At 41.3% G+C, this 24285-nt stretch overlaps 1 protein-coding gene across 3 annotated transcripts; it reads right to left on the reverse strand.

The window, feature by feature from the left end:
• Positions 1–4664: 4664 nt before the first annotated feature.
• On the reverse strand, positions 4665–23341 carry kmt5c (lysine methyltransferase 5C). Of its 3 annotated transcripts, none has more exons than XM_036552606.1 (10): positions 23123–23341; positions 21665–21797; positions 19792–19957; positions 17437–17546; positions 17024–17187; positions 15682–15701; positions 13153–13289; positions 12597–12757; positions 10559–11989; positions 4665–5011 (listed from the first exon to the last, which is right to left on the reverse strand). In XM_036552606.1, the coding sequence occupies exons 2-10, from the start codon at positions 21775–21777 to the stop codon at positions 4788–4790; spliced, it is 2526 nt and encodes an 841-aa protein (XP_036408499.1). In that variant the 5' UTR covers positions 21778–21797; positions 23123–23341; the 3' UTR covers positions 4665–4787. The 3 variants fall into 3 exon arrangements, with proteins under 3 accessions (XP_036408499.1, XP_036408498.1, XP_036408500.1); XM_036552607.1 differs by lacking the exon at positions 4665–5011 and adding an exon at positions 7019–7185; XM_036552605.1 differs by having other exon boundaries at positions 4665–11989.
• Between the last annotated feature and the right edge of the window lie 944 nt (positions 23342–24285).

Below are 24285 nucleotides of genomic sequence, written 5' to 3' on the forward strand. Positions count from 1 at the left end.
GTGCAACAGCAGCTGAAATGGTTTTTTGTCATTCTACGCCATCACGCAGCTAGACTCGTCAAGCCCAGCTCCACCCATGTCCTTCATAACCAAGCCCCAACCTTCACAGCAGCCCAGCTCCACTAATCCTGTGTAATTAATCTCCACCCTCCACAGCCCCGCTTCAACTCAGACTTCCGACACCCAGGTCCAACCCCGCTGCTCTCTCTAAAACCCAGTACCCTGGTACCTGTGTCCTATAGGCCAGGTCCACCCCCTCCCTCCATGTACAAAATTTTCCTGAATAAAACAGAGACATACACCCATGGCGTAGTCATAAAGGACATGTGTAAAAGTGATGTTCTGTCTGAATTGTATGTCAAATTGGGCAGCAACTTTAGTCTTTACCCAAGGTCGAACTAATTCATGTATTCAGTTTTGCTTTTCACAAGTTTTCTTGCTTACTTCCTATTTTTTGAGCCGTGAGGTCGAAAGATACCAGTAACTTTGATTCCTAAACTGCCGACGCGTTTTGAACTCGGCACCCGAACCTGTCGGTGTGTGGAAAACGATGCCGCTTTCCTGTCCATTCCTCACGCACTCCGGCTTCTCTATTCTTCCATCCTCTCGCGTGTTTCAGAGTTACAGATGGTGCTGTCTGCTCTAAGGCTCTCTGTCTCACCTCCGTTCTCTCCCACGGCTGCCTCTATATCGGGCAAGGTGACTGCGCTCCGATGGCAACGCTCCTGTTCCTGCCTCTACCACCGCTCCCCCGACCAACGCCAGCACCACTCACTGCAACTCACTGTACTAAATGAAATATTACTCCCATTATCATAACAACTGCCTCTGCAGCTACCAATCACCACTACGGTTATTGATATGGAACCAAAAATAAACAGACAGACTGGATAGGAAAGCAGGCATTGGTTTCATAATAATATAGGTACCATGTATGATCATGTGTAAAACGTCAGGCAATTAATTCCTTACCAGAGGTCAATTTGCTTCCTGATTGATCATGTCACTTGTAAAACAATGGCCTCACACTGACGGTTCTTGCTGCATACTTGATGTAATAATACCGTCTTCTACACTTGGGATGCATCCTACAATGGGTTATATTTATAATGCATTGCTCAATAACCAGCTATTTTGAAGAGTTATCATCTCAGGCATTATTTTCCCGTGGATGTGCACTGGTTTACCCTCATGCCACCCTTAAAAACAGCTTGTTTATTGCTAACAGTTCATACATGGTCTTTAGGCAACTTTCAATTAAATTCAGTGTAAAATAAAATACTTTTAAAAGCTAAAAATGAACCATCGGTCAAAGCCTTAGTTGATTAACTTGCTTGTTGCTATGGCCATAATGAATGGGTATGGAAGAAGATCTAATTGCTTTATGTGGCGATGTATCTCCATTTTTTTTTTTTCCAGCTCTTGCTGTTCAGAACACACCTAAAAGTCACAGCAGTAATGCGGTATGAGCTCACTCACGGGCTATTTTGTATCAAATGTAGTGGACTAGTAGCTTCAGATGAACAAACTTCTTTTAAGTATGATTCAGGAATGAGATCATCCACAGCTGCTGGCTAAATTAAGCCAAAAATAGGAACTGAAACAAGAAATACAGAGGTCACTAGAAATTTGATTTGTTCCCAAAAAGTTGGCTTAATTTTAGCCTGTGAAAATGTTACCAAACACAGAAGCTTTGTAAGTGAATACCTTATTACACAATCAAAACTAATTTACATGCTTGAAAAAATGAAACCATTAACAGTATTCTAAAATGTTTTCCTGGGGATAAAACTCTATGACTCTACAGCAATAACATACTTTAATACCACTAAAGAAAATTAATTTTCTACATTACGTTTTTATTCTTAATATTAGTTGTAATATGTAATATGAAGAAAGGTCTTTCAATTTTTAATATCAGAATGACATTTCTATATAAGAAGTTTATTGTACAAAAATATCTTCACTCCTTCTGTTGCACTCTTGGATCAGTACAGTTGTGAATATACTCTATAAGAATCACTGAGGCATGGTGGAACTTGTATTTATTTCCTCCACTAAAAAAAAAGTTACTTTCCCCAAAGAGGTAGCTTACAGGTGGTTCCCACTGCAGTTATACGTTTCAGTTTCTGTGATAAATGTTTGACAGCCTGTTCAGCTATGTATCGATGTATGCAGGCATACTGCAAGCTGTGTTCCTCTGAGGGACTGTCTTTTAACGTTTGGAGGTTCTGCTTATGTTTCCTCCTTGAGCTCATGATCACCCATTCAAGGGACGTTAAACTGATTTGATAAGCTCGGCACTCTGGCAGGTCTGAAGGAATAGAGTTGGATACTTTGCTGTACATATGCATGTGTGGGGGTAAGTCTTGGAGTGTCTGCATGTATCATTGTGTCAATAGTGCTGGCGTTAAAACACCATGGCCTGTAAAATCCTTACATTTTTTCCACAGCTCAGGGAATTGAGAAACACAGAGGATTTCAGTCTTTCTTCACACTCCTGAATTGCCTTGCTCTCTCCTGCCTGTGTCCTCATTATGGAAAAAGCTGTTCTACTTGCCATTGGAGTTAACCCCTTGCTTGCTGCTTAGCGGAGAAAAAGTGGGTCATGGACTGAAGAGGGATAGAGTGGACAGAGGCAGAAGAAAGTGATAAAGAAAGGAGACGGAAGCAATAACAGCAGAAGAGGAGAGACAGGGATGTGCTGTTCCCAAGAAAAAATAAGGACAGAACTGGACACTAAATGGATGGAAAGAAAAAAAAAAAATGAGCAAAGAAAAAAGTCAGATATGCACAGGATGAGTGGAACACAGGGCATTTATCTATCTACAACTACAGCTCTCCAGACTGACACATCCATAGGCAAAAGTTTAACAAACATGTTTAAACTTTAATTTTCCATTGGATTAATTTACAGTAGAACATTAAAAAGGATCACTCCAATTCCTCCTTTTACAAAAGGCTATGAATACATACCCCTACCAGATCCCCCCTACCCCCACCCCCACCTTAAAAATGAGTCTGAGGGATACACACACAAGAGGATTTGAATTTTTCTCCCAAAAAAGTACAGAAAAACATTTTAAACATTTTTTTTAGTTAAATTACCCAATACCATTAACTTCATATATAGTATACAATTGGTTTATTATAATGCAATAATATTAAAGCACCATTTTTTTAAGACCAGAGATATTGAAATAAATAATTGGCCATTTTTCCTGTATAGTTTCATCTACAAACAAACACAAAAACATACAGTATACATACAGGCTGCCCAGCTTCATTGAAACAAGTGTTGTAAAAGCACCATTAATGTTTTACAGTATCACAATTCCCTCTAAGCCCAGTCTCCTGAGCATCCCATATTCTGTTTGGTTTCAACATACCTCCATTACATAAATGAAAGACATCTGTCAACCCTTATGTTCAGGTATATATCCAAACACTATGTATAAATGAATATGAATACATCAGGGACATTAAATATACAACCATTTATTTGTACCTATGTGAAACAATTCTCCCTAAGTGCTCTAGATATAAGCACTCTACTTGTCCATTTATGCTTAAAATAAAAGAGATGCAATACTAGCAAAGTCTCTTGGTATCTTCTGTATCTTACATTCTTAACTACAGCTGTGATCAAACAAAATGGAACCAGAAGAAGACAAAAATTTGCTCAATTTCACCAGAACTCCACTCAGTACACCTTTAGCACCAATACCCTGTCTTGTGTGTGTGTTTTTTCATAAACAGCAGTGACATTGTGCTTAACAAAAAAAACATTACTACAAGCGTTCACGTGACATCCAGCGTAACGATTTGGAGAGAAATTCCATATTATGCCACATCCCCTACTCTCCCACCCCAACATGCTACTTCTCCCTGTCCTGAGGCGCACCACCTCATTCTACACCAATTACTGTTATTTCCCCACTGCTCTGTCCCCTTTACAGCAGCTGTGCATTTACAGTACGTCACAGAGTCCCTCTGGGGACTTCCTGGAATCAGCTCAAGCTTAGAAAGTACACACCGTACATGTGCAGTTACATTTTTTGTGCATCACTGACTGCAATTTTCAATTTAATTTGGTAAGGCCGCGTAAACACACATGCGCACAGATGCACACACGCACAAACACACACATAAATAAAACACATGCTCCCTCTTTTACACAGACATTTCATCACCAATGATGTATTTAAAAATGTATGCAGGATGTTAAAAAGTGAAATTGATTCAAACATTTAATACAGTACAAATATTCACTTAAGGGCACAACATCCCCACCAAGTGGTTACATTCTGCTATGCCAGCCACAGAGAGAATTGTGGTACTTCACCAAAAATGGATGTCAAATAGCAGATCTTTAAGTACTCTAAAACATGTCTGTCCAACAGACACAATTGTATGCTCCTTCATATCATTTTTTTCTCATTCTTGCAATTTCTTTTATCCTATTCACATGATATTTTACCTCTTTACAATTTAAATCCAGCTAAGACCAACAATATTACTGAAAACACAAATCATTAGTCAAGTATTAACATCGTCTTTTATAGGTATTTGACCTTTTTTGTCAGATTTTAATTTAAATTAAAAGGCAACCTCTTTAAAACCCTTAACAATTTATATTCCTTTTTCAAAAAGGCTCAGGCAGAATTAGATTTTTCTTCAGATGGAAAAGCTAAAAACACTATCTTGTTGTAGTAACAGTAAAATAGACACTTATCAATCAATTTTGATAAGTCTGTCTGGCTGCTGGGCTTATAAAAAAAAGACTATCAGTCTGTGTACTGTAGGTCTAGATCCACAGAGCCTTCAGTCACAACTAAGCGAAGTCTCTTGGGCTTCCTGTCCAGGTGACGGGGGACCAGGGAGTGGGTGGACGTGGGGAAAGAACGAGACACCGAGACTGTATGGGCTGTAGCTTGGCTTGACTGGTGCAAGTTCAGATTCTGATCTTCTCTCTGCATTCCCTCCGTGTTCCTCAACCCTGCAAAGCCACCTAGAGAGGGAGAAGGTGAACACTTTGAAGACATAGGGCCACATGGCTCAAGGACCAGCCTCCCTTGTGTTCCAGAGGGCTCCATGAGGCAGTGGTAGGTGTAATTTGTAGGCATTGACCCTGAATAGTTCAAATACTCCCCTCCATCTTTGTAGCCAAGGGTCACTGAGTGGTCACCCGTGAAGTTGAACACATAAGGAGAAGCTTGATCATAGGAGACGGATTTATTTACTGAGGCTGGCTGTTCAGAAGCGTGATTATGGACTACTTGAGGGCTGTTACACTGAGACGCAGACTGTGATTTGTCCACAGTTGTCGCTGACGGATTGTAGGTATAGTTAGAAGGGTTGCAAGCTGTGAAAACTGGTGACTTGGGGAAAGATGACTGCCGTTTATCTTGAGGACTGGCAGAGACGGTAAATGCAGAACGGGGGTTTTGGGAAACCGAGTGGGTCAGGGATTTGTCCTGATTTGAGATTTTGCTGTGAGGTGTGCAATAACTTTGATGAACCGAATTAGATGGCTTGTGGAAAGTGGAGAGATTTTTGTCTGATAAACTACAGCAAAAATGGGATTTATCTGGGATAGGTTTATGGAAGGCTGCTGTCTCCTTACTGTTGGCAAGATAATAAATTGGGTGGCTGTGTGAGACAGCTTTATTTGGGTAGTTGGATGCTTCAAAAGTAACAGCATCGTTTCTTGCACTGAAGTTATACTCTGGATATCCTGCTTGATGGCAGGCAATGCTGGAATCTGGGGGATTGTAACTGATGCGAGATTTTCCAGAATCACTGTATCCAGATTTACTGCCTGGAGGCTTGAACGGCAGGCTAGAATTGCTCACAGCAGCTACATTTTTACAGTGGTTAGCATGAAAAGTCTGATCTAGTCTCCCACCTTGAATCTTCCCTAGATAGTTTGAGCTTTCAAAAATGGGCGTATTTTTGTTATATGCACAGCAAAATGTTCCTCCAACGCTGAAAGCTTGTGACTGTGAGTGAGGGGCTGATTTATTGCCTGTTGATGACTCAAATGATTTTGTGGAATAATTATGGGTCCCTGGATTATACAAGCTTGTTGTTGTGTGGCTGGTGGGAAAAGGGTCTGGTTTATTTGCAGTGTTGATATTGTGGAAAGGAGTAATGGTTTTGCTCTGGGGGTGAGACTGGACTTTGGCACAAGCAGAATGTGCAGAGCTTCCCTTAGAACCGAAGCTGGAATTGAGCGGATTCATGTGAAGCCCATGAGTGAGAGAGCTGGGGGGAGGCATATACCCATGACTAGACATAGGGCCAAACATTAGCAATTCTTTGTCGGAGCACTGTTTTTTGTTAGTGAGAGGAAGGTGCTGACTTTTAGGGTCTTCCTTGGTGTGGAGGATTGGTTGATTTTTGTCAGGAAAAACATTTCCTGTGGGATGAGACCCCTGTGTTTCAGATTCAGGGAGAGATGTAAAACCCAGGCTTAGTGTGTTGAAAGACACTGTATCTTTGATGGAAGGGTGGCCCTCGCCTGGAGAGAGAGAGACATTCTTAGAGCAGCTGAAATCTGGCAAATTCTGCACATCTGCACCTGAACTGAAGTTGCTGTGAGGGCTGGGTGTATCAAGATATGGAGTGTCTGGGTGCCAGGCTTCAGATGCAGCTTGAGAGAAAGGACTGTTGAAAGACTCTGAATGGTTTGCTTCTTCCCCTGGGCAAAACACAGTAAGGGCATTCTGGAGGTTGCTTTGCTGGGGAATGTGGTAATATCCTTCCAAGTTTAAAGTCTGAAAATCTAGGAGATCTTCACAGCAGTTTGTGCTGTTGGACTCTATGTTAAGGAGAGACTTCTCAAGCAATGGTAAGAGAGGAGAGTTGGATTTAGGGTGGAACTGAGAGGAGGTAGTACTGGTGTCACTGGGAACATTTCTGTTTGAGATCTGTGCTTGGTTTGATGCTTCAAGTGTGGAGATATTTGAGAGACCCTGGTTCATTTGGAGCAAATTTTGACTTGGACAGGTGGTTCTTCTTCCCTCCCCCCTCCTCCTCCTCCTCCTCCTCCTCCTCCTCCTCAGGTCTCTCCCTTGCCTTGGCCACACTTTCCTCATCTTTCTTCTGCTTTTTGCCAGCTCCCTCTTCCTCTCCAGCCCTCTCCAGTTTTGATGTTCAGGAGACGGAGGTTCTTCCTGTGAGCTGTGATGAGGCGAGTGAAGAGAGAGGGGTGAGAGAGAAAGCGGGAAATTCACTGACTCCACTTTCGGAGGGCCAACTGAGGGTGCCCTCTGATGTTTGAGTATAGTTTTTCTTCTGAGTCGAGAACATGAAGACGGGCATTTCTCATATTCCAGTTTCTGGAATTTTATGAAACCCCTCTCTCGAGTACGAGTATGCCTTCTTTCCCTTCTTGAGGGCTCATAACTTCCCTCCTGTTCCCTCTCCCTCCCCTCTCTTTGTCCACCTCTCTGCTCCCTGTCCTCACTCTCCACGGTCCATCCACCTTCTGCCTTTCTGCGCAGCCGGATTCGCAGCAAGGCTCTGTCTCCACCACCAGTATTTAAAGTCCCCTCTCTCTCCACTTCATCACTGTACTCTGCTTCAGTCTTGAAATGTTTTCTGATCTGTTCCTCCCTCTCTGCCTCTCCATCTGCATCATCACCTTTACCTCCATCACCTTCCCTGTTTCTCTCATTCTGTTCTGACATCATCTCCTTTGCTTTTGCATTTCTCATTAGTCTAATCTTAAAAATCTCAGGCTCTGTGTTTGTCTCATCCATCCCAGGTATCTCACTCTCTACATCTCTTTCAGTTGCCCTGTCCTTGCCAGTATTCTTTCTTTCTTGCCTCACTTGCCCTGCAAGTGCCCCACTAGCCTCCCAGTCAACCACTTCATTGTTCTCTCCTTCTACAACTCCTTCTCCTATTTCTAAACTGTTTTTCATTTCTGTAATTCCTACCTCACCCACCACTTCTTTTTCCTTGTTCAGATTTAGATTCTCAAGCTTATTTTGTGTCTTCCCCAACTTTGACCCTCCCCTCTTCGCCCACCTTTCCAATTCACCTTGCCTTATTTCTGCTGCATGCTCTAATTCTCCTTCATTTCCACTCGCTCTTTGCCCTAACACCTCCCTCTCCATCTCAAGATTCAAAACTGAGACAGAGTCCAGAATGGCCCTAAAAGGCTCTAAAAGTTGCCCTTCTGTTACTGGACATTTTGTAATTGCTATCGTCTCCTCCTCCTCAGTCTTCTCCATCTCCCACTCTTCTCCTCTTTTTCTCTTAAGACGAATCCTCAAGTTACTACACTGGTTATTCCCCCTTTCTTCAACAGACCCTTGGAGAGTTGATAAAATCTGGACTTCAGTTTGCCTCTCATCCTCCTCGGTACATCCAGCTTCACCCACTTCTTTTCCCTGCCCTGAACTGCACTGGGCCGCTACCATATAATCTGGAGTAGACCGTTCTCCAGGTTCTGGGCTGTCCATGTGGATCTCAGCAGGTGATGGGCTATGGCCCACGCACACATTCATCTGAGGCTTGGAATTTTGATCACCCTCTACTTTATCTTGGTCTCCTTCCCCCGTCTCTTCTTTGTCACTCTCAGTCTCAATTGTCTTACTCTCAGCCTCTTTTTCACTCACTTCTGTCTGCTCTGACTCTGCTGTGTTGCTCTCCAGTCCTTCTGGCCCTTCTCTCACTACCATTCCCATTTCTCCATCTGGGTTTCTGTTCTCTGTGTTAACCCCAAAGTTTCCCATTTCCTGCTCTGTAGTATTTCCTGCTGTTATGCTTTCCCCTTTCTCTTCCCCTGTCTTTGGCGACTGTACTTTTTGGCATAAATGAACATGATCTATTCTGTTTACTCTAGAACGCAGCTTTCTGAGCGCTGCATTTCTTTTTGAGGTTCTAATTAAAGCTCTCTTTTTTGATCTACTCCTGGAGTCGGCTGCCTTAAAATAAGACTTAGACGCACAGTTTAGATTCTGTTCCTCCTCGAGTTCACTGTCCTTTCTCTTTAATGCAGCTGTCACTTTGGTTTCTCTTCCTGAATTTAAATGTGATTCCAAATTTGGCTCTGAAAAAGCTTTTGCTTCGTCTGTAATTTCCTCTGATGCAACTGAATTTAAGATCTGTTTAGATTCCATAGCCATTGCTTTTCGAGACATTCGTTTCTTTAATGGAATTCTGGCCTGGACCTGTGTCTGCGGAATGAGGTCCACACTCAGTTTAAGACTATCCTCTGCAGGAGTGTGACACTCTGGGACTGAAAGAAGAGACTGGGGTGGAACTGGGTCTGCCGAAATCACACGATGTTCTGAAAGATGTTCATTAAATTGAGGCAATTCTTGCTGCAGGTCAGTTTGCACTACAGGTTTGTTTGAGCTTCGTGTCTGAGTGACGAGTGAGACATCCTTTTCTTTCTCTGCTTCCTTTCTCTGCGTCAACCTTCCTTTCTTTCTTATACTGCTCCTTTTCACAATTCCTCCTCCCTTCTGTATCTCCACATTTGTTTCAGGAACCTGCAGTTTCCCTTTCTCTCCTCCATGCTCTTCCTCTTTCACATCATCGCTACTTGTTTTCAGATCTAGTGCTGTACTACTTCCTTTCATCTCCTCATCTCCTTTCCCTGTCATGACTCTCTCTTTTCTCCTCCCAAAAATATCAGACAGAAGAACCCTCACATCCTTAATGATGAAACTCTCTCTTGGCTTGCCTACAGTAGTGTCTTGTTGATCTCTGACATCTTTTCTTTGAGTCTCTTCCTCCCTCTGTTTCTCTACATCTTCCCTACACACCTTGTCCACCTTTCCTCTTTTGCTCACAGTTCTAGCACTGGCCCAGGTTTTTCCTGCTCCCTTCTCTCCTTGCTTGTCTGTGTCATCATTATCCAACACTCCTTTTTCCTTCTCTCCTGCTGTCCTTGCAGTTCTAAGAAAACCCATATTCTTTTCTATCCCTCCCTCTCTCCCCTGGTCTCTCTCACCGCCACTTGTTTTTTCCTCCCTCTTTTCGTCTCTATTTGTTCTACCCGTATTTCTCCCTCCCTCTTGCTCGGATGGAGTTTCAGACACAGTGCAGACCCCTACTCCAGTCTCTCGATCCTCTCCAGCCACACTCACATTTACGGCACAGTCCCCGATTGGCTCCCTGGGTTTGTCTTCCAACCTCTCCTTGACACCACTTTTTGTTGAAGCGTCCTCCCTTCTTCCTTCTAAAATTCTGGTACTTGCCCTTGTCTTTTTGCCCTTCTCTCCACCCCCCTCAACATAATTATTGTCTTTCTCCTCCTTCTCCCAAGCTTTTGTAATCTTTGCAGTTCTCTCACTATCCCCGTCTTTCAGCCCCCCATCTACATTATCACCATCACCGCTCTCATCTCCCCCTTTTGTATTTTTACCCTCCTTAGCCCTGCCTTCAACTGTTTCAGTTTTCACAGGCTTGCTGCTGACCCTTTCCCGTCTCTGCCCTCTACCTTGCTGTAAACCAGTAATCTCTTCAGAAACCCTACCACTCCCTGTACCTTCAATGTCAACTGCTCTAAAATACATCTCTTTTACCACTTTCTTACCTTCATATCTTGCACAATCCTTGCCACTTCCTCTGTCAGAGATGTGCTGCGGTCTGGAAGCTCTAGTTTCAGTCTTTCTCTCTTCTACATCAGCAGATCTCCCTCCTGCTTTATCCCTCATCCCACTGCCACCTTCTTTCTCTGCTCCCTGAACAGCATTGCCTGCTTCCACACCTCCTGGAATGGACACTCTCACAAGATCAACTGTCGGGTACCGCTTCAACTGAAACAACAGAGACTGGGAGGCAGGTGAGAGAATGCAAAAGCTGTGGACATTGACAGAGCGGGAGGGGACAGTGGCAAGAGAAGAAACACAGGAATGTGGAACTGGGGCGCAAAATTCATCTCTACATCCTCCATCTCTAGAGTTGCCTCGGAAACTTTTGCATACCCCACTTCCGTTGCTAACACTGCTGCTCTCTGGGCGTTTCGAATTCCGATTCGTGCCGTCAGTCACCTGAGTATGTGTATGTTCACTGCTGTCCTTTCTCAAAACAACAGCCTGACAGTCTGTATGCTGTAGTTCACTGCTCTTTGACTCCCCTACTCCAGTGTATGTTTGATTAATGGCATTTGACACACTCCTGGTGGACCCACTGTTAGCAACGGTGACACTGCTGGCATTGTCAGTGGTAGCTGCGTCAACGCCATCCACTGCAGTCATGACACTGCTACCACTGCCATTTATGTTACCAAAGCCATCACTGCTGCTGCTGCTGCTACAAATTTGCCTGTGGTCATTTGGGACATTGTTATGTCTGCTTGCAATCCTGCTGCTACTGTTCCTCTTATTAGTGACAACAACTCTGTGAATGGCTGATTGTGAGCCAGTATCAGAACAGTCACATTTTTTTCTCGCCGTGTTCCTTGTTCCAGAGGACATCAGTGACTGTGTAGCAAGGGAAGACTTATCCACTAGTTTGAGCTTCTCCCCCAGGCTCCTCCTCTTCTCTTTGTGTTCATCATTCCCACCATGATGAGAGCAAGTGCTGACTGTAAAGGGCTGCAGGTTCTGCTCAAGAGCTGGTTTATGATCAAAAGTGCTGTTGCTCTCCATCTCCTCTCCTTCCTCAATTTCTCCTCCTCCTTTCTTTTTTTCTCCTGCAGTCAGGGGAATGGTAGCTCCGTCTCGTGTCTCCGTGTCTTTAGGCTTCCCGTCTGTAGTCAGACATGACAAGGCCTTCCCATCATCGGTGGGCCACGTGCATTTCGATAACAAATCTACCGGACAGCGACGCAGGCACACCCTCAGATCTTTAAACACAATGTGTGACAAAGAGGGCATCACAAGGTTCTGTTTCATTTCTGCTCTCCCATGTTCTTCCTGTCTGCATCTACTCCTCTTTCTCATTCTCCTGCTGCTGCTGCTGCTGCTCACAGCCAGGGTACTCCTTTTCATCCGCTGAGAGAGGGAGGGTCTAGGGGGGAGAGCTGAAAGAGAAACGACAGTGACATTTAACCTTCTCTATGAAGCAAGCGAGCAAATAATATTAGACATCGGCAGATTGTCAGATCCCACTACTTGGAGATCGTAAAGCCAAGTAGTGTCAACTCATTGGGGAATGTATGCTATGACTGGCTCTAACCAGAAACATACAAAAACATACACAAACAGGACTTTTTGCCCTTTTTTATGAACATGCTGCTGAAATGACAAGGCATATAATCATCATATACTTTTAAGGGGCCCTCTAATCTTTCTTACACTTCTAAACAGGACCAGACAACAAGAGTTTCTTGGTTTAACAGGGGCAGGTTAACAGCATACATGCCTTGACTGATGGATCCAATACATTACATTATTGTCATTTAACAGATGCTCTTATCCAGAGTTACAGCTCTTACATGTCATCCATTTACACAGCTGGATATTTACTGAGGCAATTCTGGGTTAAGACTCACGGCCAAGGGTACAGCAGCAGTACCCTGAAGCAGCAACCTTTCCGGTTACAAGCCCTGTTCTTTACCACTATGCTACACTGCCGCTCCTCTGCCAGATCCAGGAGTGAAGTAATACCACAGAGTGAGAGTAACCTACCTGTGCTTGTGGGAGCAGTGGTAGACCCTGGGGTGCAGTTCCCCTTCTCTCTATTGAGGCGAAGGTCAGTCTCCCTCAAACTGTACTTCTGCCCAGCAATATCACCTGGGTCTTCATGGATCGTCTCTCTCTCCCTACGCCTAAAGAACCCCTCTCCTTTCCTAAAAAGACATGAAACGCAATTATTCACATAACTGTCAACTACAAACATTATTTCAATTTCAAGCGGAACTCAAAAACCTCATAACATCTTTCAGTTTACTTTCTGAATTTGACAGAAGAGAACCTGCACAATGCACATGATAAAGCACATGTACAATTTCTTTGACTGCTGCTCTGTTTGATAGGTGTCTATACTGTCGATGTGTTGTTGCAGTGTCACTATGTTGTATGTCACTGAGTCTGCTGTTATGAGGGTGTTTACATATGTGTATTATGTGGGTGTTACTACACATTTCCTCTATTTTCTTGTTACCGGTATATAATATATTATTATGACAATATTAACGATATAATGTAAAAAGCAGCGAATTCATTTACAAGCAAAAACTCTCACCTCTCACATGTGCAGCATTCACACATTTCGTTAGCTTCACCAAAAAAGCTGTCGCCGTAGTAACAAGTGATCTCCTCCCCGGGGGCAATAGGCCGGATCACCTTCACACACGCCCCGTACTTGTCACCGGGGACAAACTGACAGCGAGACACAGGAAAAGTTCAAATGCTGAGTACGAACACAAATAACGCATAACAAACAGTGAGCGGCTGCAGACGGCAATATCATGCAGAACGGAGCGACGATGCTGCAGAACAGAAAACTGATACTCCCAGTGACAAACAAGGAAAAGAGGAGTCTGACGAGTCAAGGCATTACTTGTGTCAGTGTTGTAGTATAATGCAGTGGATAGGGAATACTGACATAAAGGGGCCGTAATGAATAATATTTTTAATTAGAGAAATTAATCAACGAAAGCATTAGATGATAACCAATTATTTGATCTAAATTAACTGGGTTTAATTAACAAGTTAAATATTGTAAAACTGTCAATTTGTGTTAGCACATCTGCCCCATTGACAATAATCAAGACCACCCCTTTAAGTATCAGCAGCACATAGTTGGAACACCTTCTGGTTTTTAAGCTGGTTTAGGCCAAAGTTGGTGTCAAATTACTGTTACTTGTTACTGTTACTGTCGTATTCAATGAAGGTATAAACGTGCAGTCCATAACTTAGACCATTGGTCTGTCATACTTTTCTATGCAGTGTATGATATACATTTTGTCGTGTAAAGTATCTGAGGCCAACAGCTACCATGTACTAGTTTTAATACTATTGCTCAATATTACTCCATCTAGCAGTTAAAGAAGGAAGATAAAAAAAGTCTCACAAACAAGACAGAAAACATATCATTCAGGGAGAAAGAGAATACTGTTATTTTGTTTATGGACAAAGAGGCAGAAAAACCATCCACAAGTCTGTGAATGTCTCAAAAGGGGTAAAAGGTGGCAATTTTTTTTTTCCTGTTATTGCTTAATGCTGTATTGTGTGGCAACCTACAAATGGTGGATGTGTGTACACATGTGTATTTTATTGTCCAAATAGAAGGAAACACTTACTGCTTAGTGGAAATTTTTAAATAAAAAACAGGAAAACAAATCAAAACTAAAACTTAAAAACAAAAAATTACCAGGGCAACATAAACAGTCATTTTATAACAGCCCAGCAGTCCTTACTATTTCTGTAACATTGTCACCATGAAAAATTCACAGCATGGAATCCATAATGGGTTGGGGAAAAAAGCTGGGTTTCATTTCTACTTTAGTCTGTATTGTTAAATACCACTCTAGCAGAAATGTGCAGTTATATATGATTTGATACAATTTCTAAAAGACAGCTAAACCTGGGTCTCCAGATTTCTTTGGATGGCCTTTCTTCAGTTTTAACCTGATATTCATCTATGTCTAAAAAATATGTCAAGTAAACAGACAAAGGGATGCATTCCAGCTCAGTGGATCACACTGCAAAATCTGAGCTACTGGCTGTCACCAGGCTCATTAAGTTTCATTTCTTTATCAGTCCAGCCACATCTGTCATCTTTTGTTCCGGGTTTACAGATGCAACAACCAGAGTCAGCTGTCCTAACCACCACAGATGACACCAGGTCCAATGGTGTTGATATCAGACAGGAAAATGCCAAAAGTCTCTGACTGACAGGCCCTCCTAAGCCTGAGCTTTCAGCTGTTGAAACTGAAGCTCCTTTGCCATGGCACAAACATAAAAATAAATTGAACTCTGACCTGGTTACCAATCCCCAGACTAGATGACAGGTTTGTATTTAATCAAGAAATTGCTGTGCCAAATCCTGTATAATGTGGCAATGGAGAAGAGGGAGCTTTATTTCATACTGGATTAAAAGCAGAATGTCGGCCTTCCATTAGTGAGAATTTTCAAAATGGGAGCGGAAAGCAGACCCAAAAGAATGACACCACTGTTATTATTTTAGTTGACAATCGAACACACAAATGGACATCATGAGCTGATAAAGAAACTGTTTTTCAGGCCGCTGCTGCTGTACATAAAATGATTTCAGTCTGAAGGAAGACATACCAGATACCATTAGCATTATCATAAATACAAATCTCTGGGTATGTAGTTTGTGAGCTACAGTATAGCAATGGATCTCTTTGCCTTTTGTGCAAAATGGGTCCTGTGTACTTCTGTCATATTTTGCATGATGTGTCATATACTAGATATGTATGCACAGCAGGCAAGATAAAAATAATGGAAAAACAACATATGAATATTAAAATACTAAAAAAAAGAATCGGGCCTCCTTGTGGCAAAAGTTTGTTGCAGTATGTTACTAATTAAATCTCATGGCCTTCCAACTACTGACTACTTGAGATGTTCTAAAGTCTTACAATCAAGTAGCAAACTTTGAGGTCCCATGGTTAAGAACCTCTGAGCTTTAAAACTACCTAAAGTAGCAGGAGTTGACAATAAGTGATCAACAGGAATTAACTCATAACTGACACTGGGAGATAGACAGAAAAACAAGAGCAAGACAAAATTGTACTGTTCTTACCTTACAGTTTGGTCTGCAGTCTTCATATTATGAAAGGAAAAAAGGGACAGGTAATATTAGAGACGGGCATTTCAAAATTTGTAATGCTCAATGATCTAAATCAGAATACAACAGTACTTGTATAACTGCATTTATTCATTTGCAACTATGCATAACTACACTTCAACAGAGATATTAACTCCACAACTAAACAATATTTAAATTGGCCATCACCAAAAAAGTTCTTTGCAGCCTAACAAAATAAATACTTGCCCAACATATGACAACGATATATCAAAATGAAATTTATTCCAAATTGGACAGGTTATAATATTTCACAGTAACAAATAAAAAATTCAGTCTGCTTAGCATGTACCACTAACAACAGCTAACTAGTAATAAATAACACATCAAACGGTGTTTTTTCAAAGATCATGATAGTTAATAACTTGTGTTCAATTTACCTTCCTGACCACAGAGGTGATTCAGCTAGGTAAGCTTTAAGCCTATTTTGTTTTTTAAGCCTATTTTGTTTTTTCCACCCTCTCCACCCTTTGACGGGTTGGTAAATGGAACACTAAGCAGACATTCAAACAGACACACTATAAGAGGAAGGTACATGTTGTGCTACTGTAAAAAAGGTAAACTAATATACCGCAGTTTGTTTCACAAATGTTCACTAAAGATGCTAGCTAGCTAACTACCTGTAGCTACGTAATCACATACGTGAAAACATTAGTTGGCTGATACTAGTTATCTTACCTTGTATCACATATCTTGCTACAATTATGTTTCCGGGAAGCAAATGAATTTCTATACATAATATTTAAACAGGTTGTTAGCTAGCTGTCAAACTTTAATTCTTTATTAATGTCATGTGAAATGTAAGTGAAATGTTGTTTGTAAAATTTAACGATATGTACTTAATGATAACACAGCAGGATTTTTACAAGTATATATATATATATATATATATATATATATATATATATATATATATGAACCTGACCTACGAGTACTTGTGTGAAGAAAGGGAAAGCTTGACAACTGTCCCCACTTCTTCAAAATAAAAGGAAACTGAAAACAATAAACCTGTATCAGCCTTAAGATTAAAATGTTTGGAAGAAATGTTGAAAATCTAAGCAGTATTGGTCATTAGAGATTTTAACTAGACTGCAATGAATTGTGTAAGTAATGAATGGGGAAATAACAGCGCATTAATGTCCACAACATGAAATGTGTGTCTCGTACGCTTTGCTGATATGATGTTATGTGATGTAAGTACTTGGCTATTCAAAATAAATCTGTTATATGTGATAGCAAAGGAGCAACAGGGAATAACGCACAGAAACTGAAGCCTCACCATGGTTGATGAAGGCTGCTGGCCCCAGCCACAGCTGAGCACAGCGCTTCCGAGTGGAGTACATCACACTGAAGTCATTCACTCCTGCTCTCAACACTGCGCTGTCTGCTGGGCTGAGCTCTGCAATGCAGCCTTGCAACACCTCCACCCTCTCTCCCACTGCCCTGCAAACACAGTGGCACTCGGCATAAACACGTGGACGACTGACAAACACATATTTTCGCACATACACTTTCTCACTAAAAAAAATCAAGACTAGACCCATTTGTACATAGTGCTTCGGCGACAAACAAAAAGATTCCAGCATATACACACAAATTGCCACCTCCGTTAGAAAAAATGTGAAAACCTTACGCACAACCTTATATGCCCATACCCCACATACATAACAATATGTTAACCCTCGCTCTCACCAGTGTCGAGTGGAGGTTATCTTGGCTCCATTGGTTTCAGAGGAGTAACGATCACATGACTCAATTTGGACACCACTGTCCAATAGGAAGGCACTGAGATAGCGATAAACCTAAAAAAAGAGAGAGATTTGATTCGGGGCAATTCCAACTTTCACTAATACTGCAGTCATTGACAGAGTCTATGTCAAGAGAGTCATTGACAGAGCAATAGTATTTAGCGTTCCCTAGGTATGCTGTGCTGTATTAACCTACAGCAACTTATGGCAGTGTAGTTGATTTGAGTATTAGAAAGGTTGTAAGTATGAAATTAATCAGTGTGGCATAAGCCAGAGGGTATGCTTTTCAACAGCAAAAGTTAGAAAATTATTCCATAAAGATGCAGCAAGAATACACATATTACAAGGAAAACTAAATCCAAAGTGCACTAAGCTATGGGTGGATCATTTGATTTCAAATCAACCATTACTTAGGGGCTCGCACACTTTGGTCTAGGGATGTCACAAGGACCGATGCTTCAGTACCAAGTTGATGCCAAAATTCTGAAAACGTGACGGTACTCGTTTTTCTACAGTACCGCAGGTAACTGGGATGCAGCTGCAGCCACAGCTCCGCCTCGACTCGTCGAAAAGGAAAACAGTAAGAGCCGTGCATGGAAGTACTTTGCGTTCGAGGCGGATCCTCAGGGATTAATAATAAATTTGCAAAAACCAGTATGCAAACAGTGCCATCGAACTTTTCAAACGAAAGGAGGAAACACTTCCAACTTGAAGCACCTCAAAGACAGACATCCAGATTTATTCAAAGAATTTAAGGTGAGTGAGTTTCAACTGATGTTAACGTTACATTAACAACGTAAAGTGTGATCCTTGTTATCCTTATCCTGAAATACACGTTACCATCATCTTTGTTTGAGACAGCTGGCATTGCTGTGTAGCCAACTATGTTCCATACGATGTTTGCAATGGCTAAACGCTAAAGGCTACCGTGTTTAGGCTAACGTAATGTAACCATAGCTCGTAGTAGTAGCCTACCGTCCTTACCGTTCAGTCTGTGTCATCTGTCAACAAAATATAACATTAGCGTTTTAAATAAATACTTCCGGACTAATGGTCTGTCACCATGTCAGTAAATTTAAACTACTGCTTGCACTCTGAGTATATAGAGGTGTGTGTGTGTGTGTGTGTGTGTGTGTGTGTGTGTGTTATTACATTGTGTGTGCAGCCTTTGAGCTCTACCCGATAACTGAAATCTCATCATTTTCCTTTCACAGTATCAGCCAGAGGATGTCGACCAGGAGAGGCAGGAGCAAAGTCAGCAAATACATACACAGTCAACCATATCAGAAGATTTTCAGAGGCACATATTATATTACATTACATTATATTACATTATTATATATAGGTCTATTTATTATTTCCATATTTTTTCATGTCTTGACCAGATACTGCAATTGAAATGCTGTGCCATCATAAAAAGTTGATTGTTTGTAATTAAGCACAATATTGTTTATCTTAAATACTTGAAGGCTACACGCCACTGTTGTTGTTTTTTGTAATGTTGAAGTGTTTTTAATAAAGGAGTGTATGTTGAAGTACATGGGATTTATTGTTTTGTTTTTGTTTTTTACCATGGTATCGAATTGGGTATCAAGAATTGTGGAATTTCACTGGTATTGGTATCGACTACTAAATTTCTGGCATCATGACATGCCTACTTTGGTCTCAAATTTATCTTTTAAGATGTTAGCAAACATTAGTCAAACATTCATATGAACTCATTTAGGCTCTGTATTGTAATAAGTTTTTGAGGTATTGGTGTCATATGGCCAGAATTTTTTGAAGCTAGACATTTCTGTGACAGCTAACAATGACACAGACATCTTACATGCAGCATGATACATGAATAAATACGAATGTTTAAAGCTTAATGTAATATGCCCACTTGTGGTTTTGCTCTAGCTGAAAATTAAAATGATTTTTAAAACAGTTTTACAACCAGCTTCCTCCACAACTTTATTGAGATTTCCCGACATGTGGGGTCTCTGTGTCCATAAATCGGGATTCTACTTAACTTACATTACTTCCAAAGATATTGTGACCTGGAAGCATAGCAAAAATGACGGCTGCAATTTCAGCCCAAATTGACACTGATGAACTATACGAATGGATGCGGAATACCTGCTGTCAAATTTAAGTGAACTGAACACCAAAGTATGTGAGGAAATGCCTGACTATAGATGGAATGGCCGACACTCCACGGTGCGTTACATGCACAGACATCACAGACACACAGCTGAACTGATGCCTACAGTCACATGTTACCCAGACACAGCGTAGCACCAGCACCATTACTCACATGCTGCCTCAGCAGCTCCTGCCTGTGTGAGCCAAGCTCGGTGAAGTAGCCCCATGCCCACTCTCCCACCGTCAAGGCCTCAAAGGTGGCCTGAAAGTCATGGGTCCTTTTGAAGCGCAGCAGTGTCTCTCTCAAATAACCCCAGCGTCGGATCTCAGGAGGGGGGCTGAAAGAAAAAAAATAATTAGCATATGAACTCAGACTATAAATGACGAATTCTATTTCTCATTACCAAACATGAATTGAACAGACCTGGAGTTGTTGGTGTTTAAATGAAACATGCTTAAATAAGAAATAACCTACATTTTGGTTGTAAATAAGCTGCTTTACATACATACTGAGCTGGTGATCAACTTACATATGAACTTGACTTTGACACCCTGAGCAATTTATACAAAAAATCCAGCAAGCTGTGTTCACAAGAAGACATAATACAAAATACAGGAGGAAACAAAAATTGTCAGATCATAAATGATTAATTCATTAAAAAAATGAAAGTTACAATAACAGTGAACAGATCTTTGAAAAAGTGAGTAACAATCATTGTGCTGTGTAGCTCTTTTTGTACCAGTCTTGCACATCAGAATATATTTTTACACCTATTCTACATAACTTTAGCATCATGAGCTTTTTATTGTATGTGCAAAGTAACATGTCTCAAAAAGAGATCTGGATACAGCAAATAACAAATATAGTTTTTTTTTCTTGACTACTCGGGAAGTTGCTTCTGAGGAAAATCAATTTGGGACAATCAACAGACTGAATAATAATTAAATGAGAAAAAAATCCTTTATGAACACAGTATTTACATGGTTAATGCATTTGTATTGCTTGTGGTCATACAATGAAGGTTTAGTTTGCTGGAATGAAGAGAATGTACTTGTCCAACTTCTTGCAGTCTTTATTTTTTAATAGAGCTGCACCATCAGGGATGACCTGTATTTCAGCTATTTTGCATTTCAGGACCACAAACAAAACTAACTGCAGTCATACACAATTGCACAAAAGTTATTTATGTATTAAAACCACACTGTAATTTCACTTGTATATTTCAATATGTTGCAGTTACGCATAAGTGAAATAATAATGGAATTAAGTAGACACTACTGATTTCACTACAGATTTACCCTGCATCCCTGTCGACACAAGAACCATGTATTTACAAGATACACAAGAGTTGAGTTTTGGAGTTTTGTGTAGTAGGCCCCACTACTTCAACATTTGCAGGCAGGCAGTGAATTCGCTGTACATAAATTATGACTGAATCTTGACTGAAGCAGATCACTTTATCTGTACCGTGTGCTGAGACAATCTGGGATATTTAAGCAGCTGTTAACATTATTTGAAGATGCATTTGAAATTGCCTCAAACTCAGAGGTAGCACCCCTGCATGATTTTTACCTCTGAATGTTTTGTGAACACAAAACATGTTTCCTTTACCCAAACAATTTATTTATGTCCCTAAACCAATTCAGCTTTATTGAGCAGGCATGTAAAATCATTTATCTTCCAAAATGTAATTCCTAATTAACCCGTAGAAGTTGTTCTGGATAAGTCTGCCAAGCAATTAAATGTAAAAATTATGTTATCTTTCTGTAAAAGCTGGATTTTACACATTTAAATGAAAAAGGATGTCAAAAAACCTGACAGCTCAAATTAAATATCACGTCAAAACTACATATTAATGGAAGCTAAAGCTCTGGATTTGTTAACACAAAAATAAAATGTTCCCCAAAACTTGGGGTAGTGTGCTGGTTGGGTTCTATCAACGGCAACAGCTCATTCTAGCTAAATCCCAGGTCTGGTGACCCAGCTCCTCATTAGTGTCTGACATGTATTGTTAGTAGTGTAGGCAATAGCATGATCTCCATACCTTATATTCATCTTATGAGTGTTGAAACCCAGCAGCGGATCCAACACCAGGCTGGTAGCCAGGTCATCTGTCTCACACAGCTCTCTGACGCTCATTCTACTGCATCCCTCCATCTCTCCCCTCCATCCACATACTGAAAGATAAGCGATGTCAGGATTAATATTATATTAGCAGACAGCGCGAGATGGACACGAAACTTAAAACTCTACCCAGCAATCCTCTTCTGCGTGTTAAAATACAGATGACAATCTAATTACCAAGATCTCTAACGTTAGCTGATCCAGGTTCGCCAGCGATTACATATGAATGTGAACAACCAGTTCAACATCATTTCCCCCCTAGTTTCCGATTCATTGACCGTTTACCTTGGATAGAGACAGCGCATTACTTTTCACTTAAGAAACTGTAACAAAAACTTGCTGGCCAGCGAACAAACCAATTCGCTAAATTCAGCTTCTCGTGTTCCTTTCTAAGGTGAATTAAGGCGCATAAATTATATATGAAACTCGCAAATTGGCTGTTTTTTAATCTGCCTGTAACGATAACTGGAGCTAACGTTAGATACCGGAGTGCCTGTAATTACTTAAATGTGACTACCATTACCGAGCTAACTAAAACAAATTAAGGAATTCAATGATTAAAGACATCAGCTAGCTAGCACGCAAGCTAGCTGCATAAGCAGTTCCTAAACCCTTGCTAAAGCTAACTTAGTTAATAAAGGTGTTATAAGACGGGATCGCTAGCTTTCTACAAGTCTCTTCACATGGACAGGTAAACAGGTAACTTACATTCCATCAAAAGAAAGAGAAAGTGTGTAGATCATGCAGGTTTCAAGCTAGCTGGCGAGTTAACCAACTGACGCTGACAGCCGCTCTAGCCTAAATGTCTAATCGGACATTAGCTAGCCAGCCGCTCGGCATAGACGCTAAGAGGAGACCTCGCTGAAACTGAAGGGCACAGAGACTAAGCGGGACCTCACAATGAAGCTACAGAGCCAGACAGTTGATGTGCAACTAGCTAGCTAATTGCACAATAAACACCAGTAGCACGGGAATTGGTAACTCAGTGTTACACCTACTGAATGAGTGACAGGGGATGGATTGCAGAGATCAACACGCAATGGAAGTTAGCTTGTTAGCTGGTTAGCTAGCTAGCTAACGTTCCACTAAGAAAGAGAAACCGGAAGAACACAGCGCAGTTTATCGGAAACACAAAACTAGCTGGCCGGCTAACTAGCCTGCTCTTCTCGCAGTCAGAACACACTAGCTAGCTAGTTTAGCCAGGTAACTTCTTGATTAGCACGCCAGCTGAATGTGCGACCAACGACGGAAGTCGCTACTTTGCTCACAATAACACCGAGCGTATATCTGTGCCAACACAGCTAACTCGCTTGCAACCTACGGAGCTAGCCGGCTGGCTAACAAGAACCTGCCGTTACCGTTCGATATTTCTGGTCACCTCTTATCCGTGGACAAGAAGAGCTTGCAGGGCTTCCTAATAGTCGACGCGAGTTACGCCTTTGAGCGTTGCGTTGAGAACGAAGCCTGGAACTCGAGGAAGTAGTGCAATATCACACATTCTTAGTATGAACGTTGACAAGAGTCAACGGCGAAAACGAGCGTTAATTTCTGTTTTTAAATCTGAAAGTTCCATACTGAGACACCATGCAACCGTCCTAGTTCCATATTTCTTATTTCAATTGGTCTCCACCTAACACAAATAACGCTCATACACTACTACTTTATTCCTATTGGTCAATACTGATTTCCACTTGATAGAGAGTGTTGTGATTGGCCAAGGCCGTTGCACTCAGGAAAAAATCCCCGCCCCGATTGTAAGACTAGACGTCAGTTGTGTTTCTGCGGGTTGACCGCAGGAAGAGTTTTCGCAGCAGAGTCCGTTCACAAATGTTCTTGCGTCGCTGTCTTTTTGAGAGCCAGGTTAAAGGTCAAGTAGACCCCGTGACTGTACATAGACAAGAGTTTGTCATAATGTGATCAAAGATGAAAACAGTCTTGCCAGCCGCCGTCACTTCACTAAAACTGGAGAGCATTTCATGGCATCACAATTGTACCGCAGGGCAAAGATGGTGGATGCCAAACACATTTCGAGTGCTTTTTATTGTATTCATTTTTTTTGTCTCACTCTACGGGGGCAGCTAAACATGGTTGTACCCAAGACCTACCTTGCTGTAAAAACTAGACCACATGAGATTTTAATGTCCCGCCTAAACCTTTTGGAAAATTACTGCAAGAAACAAGCTCATGTATAGACAGACAGAGTGTCTTTCAGATTTGAGTTGATTAAAGCTGCAGTGAATACTGTTCAGCAGACTATGAATAATAATAGACAGAGGATCTGTTTTTTGGATTTGAGTTATTAAAACTGCAGTGAATACTGTTCAAAAGACTATCGATAATAATAATAATAAATGGATAGGAACAATGTATTGTGCCTCACTTGTAAGTTGCTTTGGATAAAAGCGTCTGCCAAATGAATAAATGTAAATGTATCCGTAACTTCACATGTTTGTATGCTGATATCATTTTATCATTTGGCATTTGAGTGGCAAACCAGTTCTGGCAAATGTTTATGTACTGATCTATAATTTGTTCAAATCA

The sequence above is a fragment of the Megalops cyprinoides genome, chromosome 19, assembly GCF_013368585.1.
Source record: "Megalops cyprinoides isolate fMegCyp1 chromosome 19, fMegCyp1.pri, whole genome shotgun sequence".
NCBI lineage: Eukaryota > Metazoa > Chordata > Actinopteri > Elopiformes > Megalopidae > Megalops > Megalops cyprinoides.